This window comes from Sparus aurata, chromosome 1, assembly GCF_900880675.1.
Source record: "Sparus aurata chromosome 1, fSpaAur1.1, whole genome shotgun sequence".
Classification (NCBI taxonomy): domain Eukaryota; kingdom Metazoa; phylum Chordata; class Actinopteri; order Spariformes; family Sparidae; genus Sparus; species Sparus aurata.
This window is the reverse complement of record NC_044187.1, coordinates 30,609,638-30,622,239: the sequence shown is the minus strand read 5'-3', so window position 1 is coordinate 30,622,239 and position 12,602 is coordinate 30,609,638. Positions and strand designations below refer to the sequence as shown.

The 12,602-nt window shown below is 41.1% G+C and overlaps 1 protein-coding gene across 2 annotated transcripts in view; it reads right to left on the bottom strand.

Annotated features, from left to right (window-relative positions):
- Nucleotides 1-517: 517 nt before the first annotated feature.
- Nucleotides 518-12,602, bottom strand: part of grk4 (G protein-coupled receptor kinase 4) — a 46,356-nt gene continuing 34,271 nt past the window's right edge. The window contains exons 9-16 of one of the 2 annotated variants that reach the window (XM_030415882.1): nt 10,771-10,961; nt 9,335-9,372; nt 8,988-9,077; nt 8,615-8,823; nt 6,508-6,645; nt 5,628-5,765; nt 5,190-5,321; nt 518-3,939 (exon numbers count right to left, since the gene is read on the bottom strand). In XM_030415882.1, coding sequence (XP_030271742.1) covers nt 3,883-3,939; nt 5,190-5,321; nt 5,628-5,765; nt 6,508-6,645; nt 8,615-8,823; nt 8,988-9,077; nt 9,335-9,372; nt 10,771-10,961 — 993 coding nt within the window. In that variant the 3' untranslated portion in view covers nt 518-3,882. Of the gene's footprint in view, nt 3,940-5,143; nt 5,322-5,627; nt 5,766-6,507; nt 6,646-8,614; nt 8,824-8,987; nt 9,078-9,334; nt 9,373-10,770; nt 10,962-12,602 lie in introns of both variants that reach the window. The other variant, XM_030415890.1, reaches the window with a different exon arrangement.

The following is a 12,602-nucleotide window of genomic DNA, read 5'->3' as shown; positions in this document are numbered from 1 at the left end:
ATCCAGATTGTGAAAACATATTTGAGCAACACCAATGCTGTAGCTGAGCCTTTTTTCCATGCGCCACGGAAGATGAAGGGGAGGCGTGACAGTGAGGAGGATAGGAGAGCTTCCTGTGAGTCAGATCAAGAAGAAAAACACGTGGATGGAGATCTAAGTTAACGGGTTCTCGCCCTGACATGCACAAATACACTGTAGTTTATAATATTCATCATCTTTGATTCGGTGGGAGAGGCAGAGAATGAATGGGGGTGGGAGGAAATCTATAACTTTTTTGTAATATATTCCTTCATGGTGGGTGCAGGAGGTAGTAGAGAGCTTTAATGGAGTCCTACCTGCAGCAAATATCCTCTAATGCCACCAGTGCATATTTGTAGTATGGCTTGGTCATGTTATAGATCTTAGCAGCATGACACCATTTTTCTATGTTTATTTTCCAGGGTGTATTTCCTCCCTACTATGCCCATTTATTTCTAACAAACAAAATGAATCTGACGCAAATAATTCAAGACACAAGTATTTTTATACAAATGGCAGTGTATTATTTCATAATTACAAATGTCAGATATGGTACAACAACCAGTGATACAACTTGTACAAGAATTAACAATGACTGCAGTGGTTGAACGACATGACTGTACAGATACAAAAAAGAAGAAAAATCAAGAAGTCCCAGGCACCGTTTGAATACCAATAATGCATTTGTCATTCCTCCCTTCCTTGAAAATATCACCTATCTGACATATCTGGACTGAGGAGCGTGAAACCCCGGAGAACCTCCAGTCAATTATTCCCAAACTAGACTCAAGTGACATCAAGGAGCCGAGGATCTCTCACTTCTAAACGTTGCTGGTGAGCGCCGTCCCTCTTTTCAGGGGAGGACTCACCATCACCGCCTTGGAGGAAGGCAGGAGAGAAGGAATGCTTGTCGTGTATTCAGACGGGGCCAACTCAGCTGGTCACCTTGCCATTTATAAAGTTGTCCTCAGATACCAGTGAGATATGTTGGCACTAGAAGGTCATCATTTACATATACAAGGAACCTGAAGTATTACAAACCGATACATGCTTGAGTAATAAAACATATGTATTTCTTTTTAAAACAGGCATTACAATGCACTTAGTGCGGACATTCAAAACTGTTGAGCTGTTTAAAGTTCCTTTATGTGAAGGAATTTCTCTCAGAATGGACGGAATGATAAAGAGGTTGAAAAAAGGCGGGATGTCACAACTTAAGTTGGTAATTGGCACATACGATAAAGGCTGACAGTCTTTCTTCAGTAAATTGTTTGGATAACAAAACAAGTTGGATTTACTTGATGTTGCTTTTGGTATCATTGGCAAAAAAGTTAAAGACACTTCCTATAGTCATTGTCAAAACACACCATAGTGCAATGAAACTAAACAGAAATTTCTTTACTGCTATATGGATGGTATGAGAGTAAAGTTCAAACAATGACAGAGGCATGGGTGGCAAACACAGTTTAGTTTCCCTGTGAGAGTGAGTGAATGTGTGTTAGAGCTTAGAGTTACATGTTAGAAATACATCATTTACAAGGTTTTTTTTTTAGGCTAAAGAGCTAAAAGGCTAAAATCTACATAGGCAAGAGAAATCAGCTTCAAAATGTGCCTGAGAGCAACAAAAAAAAAACAACAAAAAAAACAAAAAACAAAGACACTCAGAAACTCAAGTGACGACAAGCCAGCAACAGCAAGATGCACACGTTTGATTCCTGATTTTTGATAATGGAATGTGCAACAGGGGACAACATTTTTTAAACAAGCCTCCTCTCCAAGAGAGGGTTAGTTAACGAGATGGGGAATTATATCAATGCGTACCATTTCAAATGTCTCAAATAGGTTTGAAATTCAGTTGACATTCAAGTCCTGACGTGATCTAGAACTACTGTATTGTTGTACTTAAATGCATTAGGTTGAACAAAAGCTGCATTTGCATACAGTGTAATATATACGCACACACAGACAAAGCTAACATGTCCAGATTGGGTATTCACAGCATTAAAACAGGTGTTGGGGAGTAAACAGCAACTGCCTCAAAAGCAAAATGGCTTCAAATGCCTCTGAAAATGCTCATGAGAACAAACAAACATTGAACATGATGAGTTCTGATGAGAACACGTAACAGAAGATGTATTTGTTCATGATCGGTTAACTTGGAAGGAAACACTTTTACGATGAAACAAAAAGTGCACAACAACTGTCGTTCTGAAAATGGTCGAGTGTACAATGTACACAGACTGTACACCGATGATGGGAACTCTGCAGGCGGGAATTTTAACCACAATTCCTCACATTTTTCCCCGTCTACGCACACACAAGCAACTGTCTCAAGTCAGAGTTAAAGGTGGGCGCTGATACGACTAAGAAATGTTATTTTCATCTAGTGCAAACAGCTAAAGCCACACGATCTAAACTGAAGGTCTACTAGCAGAATGTGTGGCCGTCAGGCACCGCGCTATCTATGATCAACAGGCACAGAGGCCAAAGCAGGCTGTATCTTGACTCAGCACCGAGGCTAATAGCTGCTGACAGCTGAATCAATGGAAGTTAGCTCGATGCAACAGCAATTTGTTATCTAGATGAAGCCCTTGTCAGCTGCTGGTCAGATCTCCGATACAGTCTCATCATCATCATCAGTCTCTATGTTCCAAATAATTCTCCAGTCAACCTGTTCTAGGCTTTCTGGTATACTAAAAAAAACATGGGTGGTAATTCATTTTGGTATTTAAAAGGAAAGGATTTTAGCTCCGCACATGATATATAATAACTGGACACATCAGGGAAAAATAAAACAAAAAAAAGCCAGGTAGTAGAACAAAAAAAAAGCAGGAAAAGGAGATGAGAAATAGAGATAAATCACCAAAATTTGCCTGAGTGAATAATGTAACAGACTTACCAGCTGTGTTCCCGTTGGAAACGCAGTCTGGCATTTTAAATTAATGTACTGAGCCTTTCGTAGCTGATGAGAGATTTTTGGAGAGCTCTAGGAATGATAATTATCAGGCCTTTTTTTTTTTTTTTTAATGGGGAAAAAGCCTCTAATATTTCCATCATATTCTAAAAGATTCTTATTGTTGCACATGCTGACTAAAAGATTGTCAGAAACAAATCATGCCATCTCTGCTAGGATCAAGTTGGTACAGGCGCCAAGAATGCCGTTCACTTCACATGCCATCTAGTCAGGGGCTCAGGTAAGGACCTGGATTATCACTTCCAAAACCAACTTCAGTCAAAAGGGGGCAGGTGGAGATCTGGGAGACAAATGGGAAGGCTTTAGCAGCATGGCATCAACATAGCAAAATTAGACTGGATTTATTTTCCCCCCATGTTACTTGGATCTACGCGTTTTGTTCAGATCTACCAGAGCCTTGAGGGGTGCAGAGGCTAAGGGCTAATTTGGACCGGTTGGATCTGATGTGCTAACAACACGTCACATTGGCCAAATCAATGACAAACATAGAGCACATATAAAAACAAAAAAGGCCTTATGCTACATTGAGAAAAATAAAAAGACTACTGGTACTGTGCTTCTTAAAAAAACTCCCCAAGACACATTATCCAAACTCATTCCAAAAGAAAAATATACAGGAAATAAAAATGTAATGTATGCATTCAAGTGGTACTTTTATGGCTTTTTGTACAATACAACCTTTAGTGAAAATATACATCTAGACATAAATTCAAGTACAAATGTACAAAATCTTTAAACTCATACTTTTTTCTTTAATTATAATACACTTTTAATACAGCTCATAAATACAGGTCAACATTCACTGAGTTCCTAAGATTTGCGCTCGGTTGGAGTTTGTGGTGAAGTTCAGCGGCAAGGGCGGGGAGGAGGAGGCAGGTGGAGGGAGTGGTTTAAAGTCGTGAGGGCTCTTCGATCTCGTCGTCACTGTAACCGCTCTTAAAACAGACCTAGGGAGGACCAGAAAATGAGGATATATCACTGACATTAGCAACTTCCATCACTACACCAGCTCACATGTGCAGGAGGATGTCACATTCTGCTAGAACCCCGACCTTCAAAGTTTTAAAAAAAAAACCCAAAAAAGGTTTCGTAGAAAACAGCACTCTGTAGTGAAATTGGTTATTGCACTTTCAATCATTTTTTTATAAGCATGACTCTACTCATAATTATATTAAACATTCTTGAGACAGTAATAATGTTGTATTTGCTTCTTTACTGTGGGGAGATTTATGCTTCATCTTTGATTCATGTTCCATGTTCCTTTTTCATTCACCCCATTTTCTAGATTTTCTGACGACTTACATCTGTGGTAAAATACATATTTTTATACTCAAAACATCCCATTGTATCAGACATAACTGTGCCAAAAATAATCCAAATTTGTTTTCACGTTTCTACGAAAGGATGACTCACGAGAGTAAAATAAACACACACAAAAAAACATGTTTCAAAACATGTCACCTCTCTGTATGTAGACTTGGCCTCCGATATAACCTGGCTGAGCAAATATAAAACATTACCTTAAAAACATGCAGAGGCAGGGATGAGCTGAATACTTGTTCAGTTGTTGAATTTGAGTCAACTCCTGGCAAATCTTATCTGCATTTTGCAAGTTAGACAATCCCTTTCTTTTAATAGGAAAACTAAAGTCTAACTACAAGAAATGCAGCAGACAAACAGCAGGCTTTTGCAAAGTGAGGGGGAAATGTCCACCACTGCCCCCATTGGCAGTTCAGACAAGTATAGAACAAAATTAAAGGTCCTTTGTTATAAAGAACAGGTGAAAGATAGTGGAAATAGTCTGTTAGTTGAGTAGATCCTGTACCAAATAAAAGATGATTGACAAACTGACAAACATTTACTGATGTGTCACTTTATCTCTCCATACACCAGCTCAAGAAAAGATTCTTCATGTTATAACTTCCGAGTAGCAGAGCAACAAATACAGCAAACAATATGAAAAGGGATTAACAAGGGACTAAATTTTTCAACCCCAGAGGAAAGGAGAAGGGAGGCCTTATTCCAACCAACTTAAACTAGGAATGGCATAACTGGAAACAACAAATCTCACGGGAGTGAAGTTTTCACACGTTGCGTTTGGACAAGGCCTGGGAAGAAAAAAAGGAAGGAAGGAAGGAAGCGAGGAAGTACCTTAGCCCCCACCCCCTCGGACAGTTGGCGGAGCACTAGCACTTGCCTCTCTTCTGAACAGGCGGTAGAAGAAGCCTCTCTTTGGTGGAGGGTTCGGCCGGTTCACGTCCAGGTCCGAGCACAGCGTCCCGTCAGTCTCATAGACGTTGATTTCTTTGAAGCACTCCATCTCAATCATCTGCAAAGGATGAGAGGTCCACTTATTAGTTCTAATAACACTCTCTTCTTTAGGGGTGTAGATTTACAAAAGGCCTCCGGGTCAGCATCAAGGTGGGTGCCATTTATTTAAAACACAAACCACTCCTCAGAGAGCAGACAATAGTATATCCACATTTACAACATGATAAATCCCTTTGCATTATACTAAAAGGAGGTGTTCTCCATTAATAGAGGCATTTCTATGTCACCAGTGGTGAACTGCGTTGTTTCTGCCGGTTGTGGGACTAAACAATGACATCATCTCAGCAGACTGAGCATGCAGTACCTCGTTCTGCCACGGGATGGAGACACTGCCTGTGACAAACTTGTGGTAGAAGTCATCGTCTGTGGGGTCAAGGTTCACCCCTTTGACTGTAGAGAACTGCTCGATGTCCAGGACGTCTTTACAGTACACGGCCCGAGGCTGAGAGTGAGAGAAAGAAGAACAGAGACAAAAGTCTGTTTATTTTGGGAGAAAGTAGGAATACTAAAGCTGAAATACTTGACATGGAAATCTTCAGACGCCTGAGGACTCTTGTTGCTTGATTTCCTCAGCGAGGCCCTACTGACCTGAATAACCCCAAATAGAAAAGCAGATAACACTATCTGCATTCAGCTATTGATTTAACCTCGCGGGTCAGTCACTCTGCCTCACTCGCGCTATTTATGACACTGAAAATGTCACGATTCTCTCTGTGAACAGCTTTGTTTAATCGTACAGGGAAACAATCTATGAGCGCAGCAAACAATAAAAGCTTACAGTGTATTTATCCAGGCTAGGTAGTGGTTTGTGTTATAGTCCATAGTTACACATATTCAAACCTGACAGTTTCTAATGTGACATTTACTGTCCACCATTAAAGCAACACTAGACGTATTAGTAATGATTACCATAAAAACACGACAACTCTGCTTTAGTTGTCATAAATAGCAACGACTCCATTTCATCGGCCAGTTCGGAATTTCGAACGATGACACTGAAATCACACGCCGGCTCATACCAGATTAACTCGCTTATACTGGAAGTGTTTGTTTACTTGTGACAATGGTATTTCCTGTATGCCGATTTGCTGCTCGCCAGGATCAGGCTACAAGCTGTGAACAGAGCCTGTATGTCCCATTCGACTTTGTGTGTGTGTGTGTGTGTGTGTGTGTGCTGTTCTTACATCTGGGCTGAAGGGAGGGTCCAGCATGTTGGCCTCCAGTCGTTTGAAGTTGATGTTTCTGAAGATAGGGTGCTGCTTGACCTCAATGGCCCCTCGACCCTGGCAACCCAGTCGCTCCTTGGGGTCCTTGGCCAGGAGCTGACAGGCAGCAGGAGGAAGAGGAAAAGGATGAGAAAGAGAGGAGATTTAAACACTGCGTTAGACCAAATGATTTCGGCAGGTGAATTATAGCTTTATATGTTTCGAATGCTCTATCAAAGGTGGAGAGGAGGGGGCTCCACCACTGACAGCGTTATGACTAATCCCTCTAGTTCAATGTATACAAAGCACACACATGGATGTAGTTTACATTTAATCCTCTTGCCTTTATGTATATGACCCTGTGTAATCTAATAAAGACAGATACATATCCATACACTGAGGGGTTAATGCAACACCATCATGGACAGAATTAGAGAGCTCTGTTGCTGTCTCTATGAGAGCTCCTGTATAATATTACCACCACACCACCTACAGTGCAGCAGGCTTATGAAGTGGATGAGTGCTGTTTAGTGGTTTGGCTACTAGCGGACGCTCTCACTGGCCCTGTTGTCACCCGAAAGCTGGTGGCTTTCACAATCAACAAAGCAATGGCTTCTTGCCTTTTGTTTCACCACATCTCCCACTCTCACTTCATTTCCCTATGTTTCTCTCTTCCTTTCACAACTCCTGCCGAATTTACACACAGGGTTCAAAGCGGACTCTCACTTTCTGCTCTTGACAACTCAGATCACTTGTCTATTTCGGGCTGTGGTAATAGCCATCTCTTTCTGTTTCCCTCCCTCCTTCCTTATTATCTTTCTCTCATTTTGAACCCTTTCTTTCTCCCATCCCCCCCACTCCTCCTCTCCCTGGGGAGAATCCGCTGAACCTCGGGTCAGAATGTTCCACCACATCACACACAAAAAAAAAAAAAAAGGTCCCTAACCCGTCCAGTCTGGTCCTGTCCCCTTTTGGACAGAGGCCGAGCAGCTCGGTGACTCAGGCAAATGAGCATATTTCAAGCCAAGTTAGCGAACCGATCTCCTTAAAAGTGCAATACATGAGAATTGGCCACCTTGAGGTCACACTCCCAACAAATAGGGAAATCAGTTCACCAGTGTAACCGCTAACTCTATTCTGTTTATACATCCATGATAGCAAATACCAGGGGAGCGTTAGTGTTTACGGTGCTAGCTTAAGACTGCTGGGAGAAAGGCCCGAGGCCAACTAGTTAGCGTGCCAACTTCAGTAGATATCTCGACAAAACAATATATAGACGCCTGTGACATAATGAAAACTATTGTTTTCCTTTCATTCTGTTGATAATGTTGGTTATTTTTTTAACATACATACTGCACCATTAATCCTGCACTTACAAATATTTTTATGTTAACAATGGGTTAAAAAATTAATCCTTTAAAAGGAGTCGCTAACAGTAACAACTTCACAGTTTGATCAGCCAGCTCTGCACGTCCCCACAGAGCAATGCAGTGTCTTTCAGCTGTTTGTTTTGGTTTTATGAAGCAAAAATGTACTGTGTGGATTCACTGTCATTGCACTAATGATTTTTGTTTTCAGCAACAACATGCAGCTGTTTTCCACAAAAAGCCTCTGATAAATCCACAGTATTTCACCTGTCCAGCACCAAATAACAGATATAACAAGGTTAGCAACTAGCTGGCGGATATAGCAGAGCACTTTGCTGATAAATAGACCAATAACAGAGAAAGGGGAAGGTATAATTGGAATTGCATTCATAAAGTCACAAATATTCCAACTCCAAATAAATGCAAAACATATATACTGCTGTATAAATATCTTAGACTGCCACTCAACCAGTGCGTACTGGGATTAACTTCTCAATACAGTATTATAATCTAATCTTGAAAAGTAGCTGCTGAAGGCCTCTCAATCCACCATCCCATAAATCTGATCCATCCATGTCCTCATTTGCCAATAACCTCAAAGAACCTTGTTAATTTTCTCTTTTTTATATCCACCTTTTCTCTCCTCTTCCACCCTTTCTCCTAAAGGCTAAAAGGCCAAAAGCCACAGCCACCTGTCACCTTCATCTATTGGCTCTCACCTGTCTGCAGATATCCTTCGCCTCCTCTGAGAATTTATCAGAGTATTCCTCCTGATCCTCTCGCACTCTTCGGTCCACCTCCTCCCGCTTGACGCGCTCCTTGCGCTTGCGGAAAGGCGACTGGCCCTGTATCATCTCAAAGATCAGGCAGCCGAGCCCCCACCAGTCCGGGCTGACAGTGTAGCTCTCGTTCTGGATCACCTCCGGAGCTGAGGATGGAGAAAGTAGAGGTCAGGTTCAGAGGAGTTACAACTTGAATCAAGTGAATCAGAGACATTTAGTGAAGTTTATACGGAGGTGTAGAGAGCTGGAAATTGTACAGAGAAGGAAAAGGAATGGTTGCAAAGTAGAAGAGGAGTGCACAAACTCTTACCCATGTATCCAACAGTGCCCACTCGCCCTCGTATCGTCTCTCCTTCAGGGATTTGAACAGCAAGACCCAGGTCTGAAATTCGGATGTGTCCTAAACAAGAACCATGGATGAATTACCTGACTGAGATCATGCAGAATGTACACATTTAGAAAAACGAACGGTTAATATGCTTTTTGCACATTACAAAATGGACTTGTTACAAACTGCCTGTTTTTCTCCGTGGTATGGGTTACATCAAAAGAACGGTGGAAAACAAGTCATATTCTCCGGCCAAAAAGTGTGCCCACATATTAGCCCACTCTGACTTGAATAAAAAAATAATAAGAAAGAAAAAAATGTGAACATACCACGATCATCCAGGAGGATGTTTTCAGGTTTCAAATCCCTGGGAGAAAAAAAATAATACATTATAGAGCCATTCTGTTGATACTGTGCTTGTAAGAAAGTTGAATATTTGAGTCAAAAAATATAACAATAAAATGTAAAATATTTGTATCATCTATTGGCTTTTATTTCCTCCGTGTTTTCTGTTCTTGAGCTTTGACAATATTCGCATGAATTACTTTTTTGATTATTTATCGCCAACCTTCTTTCAAGCTAACTCACTGTCTTACTCAGCTTAAAGAGGGTAACATCCAAAACAGATTATTTATCACAAAAGCTTTACATGGAACTATACTAACCAACGGAAAGCTCAAACACAATTGTGACTCTACTGTAACACATGCAGCGATCAAGGAACACTGTGTTTATATGACTACATGGGCCATGTGTATGTGGGTGCATCAGTGTTTATGTTAGCATTTCTCTAAGGCTTAATTAAGTGTGACAGGTATACGGCACCTCAGTGAAACCCGCACAACATCATCTAGAACTTTTCTACTTGTACTTGTTCCAATTTTACATGACTGCAAACACTCCTATGGAACATAACACCAGAGCTGGGATAAATAATTAGGCATACAGTTAGTAAATACATCTGAGAACTTAGGAGAGACAGAGACAAAAAACAAATGGTCAAAATCGAAGGAGCAGAAGCTGAGAAATCTGGACTTGTAGCTTAAAATTCTCGAATTTCCCATGATGCAACTGGGAAGCATCTTTCATTCATTAGACCCTAAAAAACACAACTTCACAACTCGTGTTTGTAACACAGGCTTTCTGTTAATAAAACGTCACATCCCAAGCCTAATCTTTTTTTCCACCTAAAGCCTTATAGGCAAGCCTAATCGGAGATAACCCTGATGACACCACTACGACATCATCAAGGTTGATTTAAAGAGCTCCCTTCAAAGCCACAAAAAGACATCAGACAACTTTTTTTACTGGTGGCGTGTGCGATGACAAGTGAGCTGAATTTCAAGTGAGAGTGTCCCTTTAAAAAAAATTTCAAAAATAAGTAAAAAAAAAACAACAACACTAAAACACAGGTGACTGTGTCTTATATTAAGAGTATTGAGATATTTTTGCCTAGAAATTGGACAAATATTGTTAAGACTCTAGTTTTTGCAGTGAGGGACATTAAGCCAGTTGCAGCCAAATTCTCTTGTACAACAACAAGCTTACATAATGTGGTTCAGGGATGTAAAGCTCACAATAATAGTCTTCAGGGACAAAGATCCTCAAAATACCCCTGAAAGTTTTTCTTAAAGCCTCTATGCTTAGGACTGTCCTAAAATGTAATGTCATGTGATGTAAAATGTAATTTTTTTTTTTTTATGACAATGGCATTTTTTTCTACGTTCCATCTCCTTCATTGTGTCCAACCCTCGTGTGACCTAACCTGTAGACTATCCTCTCACGGTGCAGGTCCTCAAGGCCACAGCAAATCTCAGCAGCGTAGAAGATGGCCCTCTGCTCGTCGAAGCCTGAGTTGCCCATGTTGTAGATGTGGAACTTTAAGTCACCGCCATTCATTATGGTCAACACCAGGCACAGCGCATCCTTGGTCTCATAGGCATATGCTAGACTAACCTGGAGAGGGAGGCAAATTTGGGGAAGTGGTAACGAGGGAGGTGAGGGACCGGTCAAGGAGTTGGTGAAGAGGTGGGCATGGGGGGAGGAGGAGGAAGAGGGAAGAGGAGCGGTAAGAGACAGGATGGCTAGAAGAACATGATTGTTTCACATGGTTTGTTCGGTGCCCCAAATAATCATCCATTATCCCCGATGGAATGTCAGGAATGTATACAAAGAGAAACAAAAGAGAGATATATCACAGACATGGAAAACCCAAAGCTTCTTCTCCACTCCAGACTCCATTGCTTCATGTCCCTTCCCTCTAATCCCACCATCCATCTCTCTTTTCTCCCATTATTCCCACCAGCCTCCCCTCCGCTCTCACCCCTGGTGGGTCAGTGACACGCAGGGTATAGTGCGTGTGCATGTGCCGTTGTGTACAAGCAGGATGTTACTGCCATCAGGAGGAATCCCATCTGCTCTGGACTATGTAGTCAGAGACAGACCACAAGAGGGGATGGGAAAAATCTTATGGGCCAAGTGGACACACAAACACACACACACACACACACACACACAGACACACGTATATATACACATACTGTACTTGAACAAATATGCACTACAAGCCAGGGCAAACAGTCTTATGCACACATCCAAAATCAGGTTTTTTCATCAGCAATGGACAAATCTTGGTTGGCATAACAAAACAACGCCTCTCACACCGGGCTCTCTGTCGGTATCTTATTTAAAATGTATAAAACATTGTTGAAAATATATATCCAAAATCCTCCCAACAACGAAAGAAGCTCAAAGTATTGTGCAATCAAATTCCCACAAATGAGTGACATCTATGAGAACGCAAAAAGTCACCGACATTAAAAAAAACTGAGGGCAGTTAGTTGACAGGAAATGACTCAAATGAGGTGAATCATAACATCACCACATCTGCTTTGCCTCCCATTGGAGTTTAGTCCGCTCAGGTAACGGACTGGAGAGTCAGTGGAAGTTGGTGCTTATTTGAACTTTTATCAGATATTTAAATCTCATTACACTCTTTATTTATGGAATTCTACGATCCCATGATTAACCTTTAAAAGGGTGAAATGTGTTAGAATTTGGCCACCTCTCAAATGAATATTCAAAACAAATAGAGGGCAGCACATCACAATACGCATCAACTGCTGCACATTGTTGCTGCCATTTACTAGTTGGCTCAGAGATCCAGACAGAGAGCTCAAGCACCGGAGGAGTTTTGGTGTTTACACTGCTAGCACAGGATATGTGGTCATTGACTGGCTGGGGCTAGCTGGTTAGCGTGCTAAACATGACTTACATACACAGGTGTTCAACTGTTATTCTTTGTCTGCGGGTGATTTTAGTTGCGGATGTTTTTAAACAAACTTCTTACATATTGCACCTTTTATTTGTATTAACAGAAAATTTAATGATGAGTCGATTAATTGTTGTAGCTCTACTTTCTCTACTGTTTGAATCCTTTATATTTAAACATTTCAAATGATAGGCAGCCAAATCTGCATCAGAGCGAGGTAGCTCTACCTCTGTCTCACCTGCTAGAACAGGGTCATCCTGGCCTGTGTCTCACACATATACACACACCCACACACTGAATCTGTGGATGGGTTATTGGTTAAAACA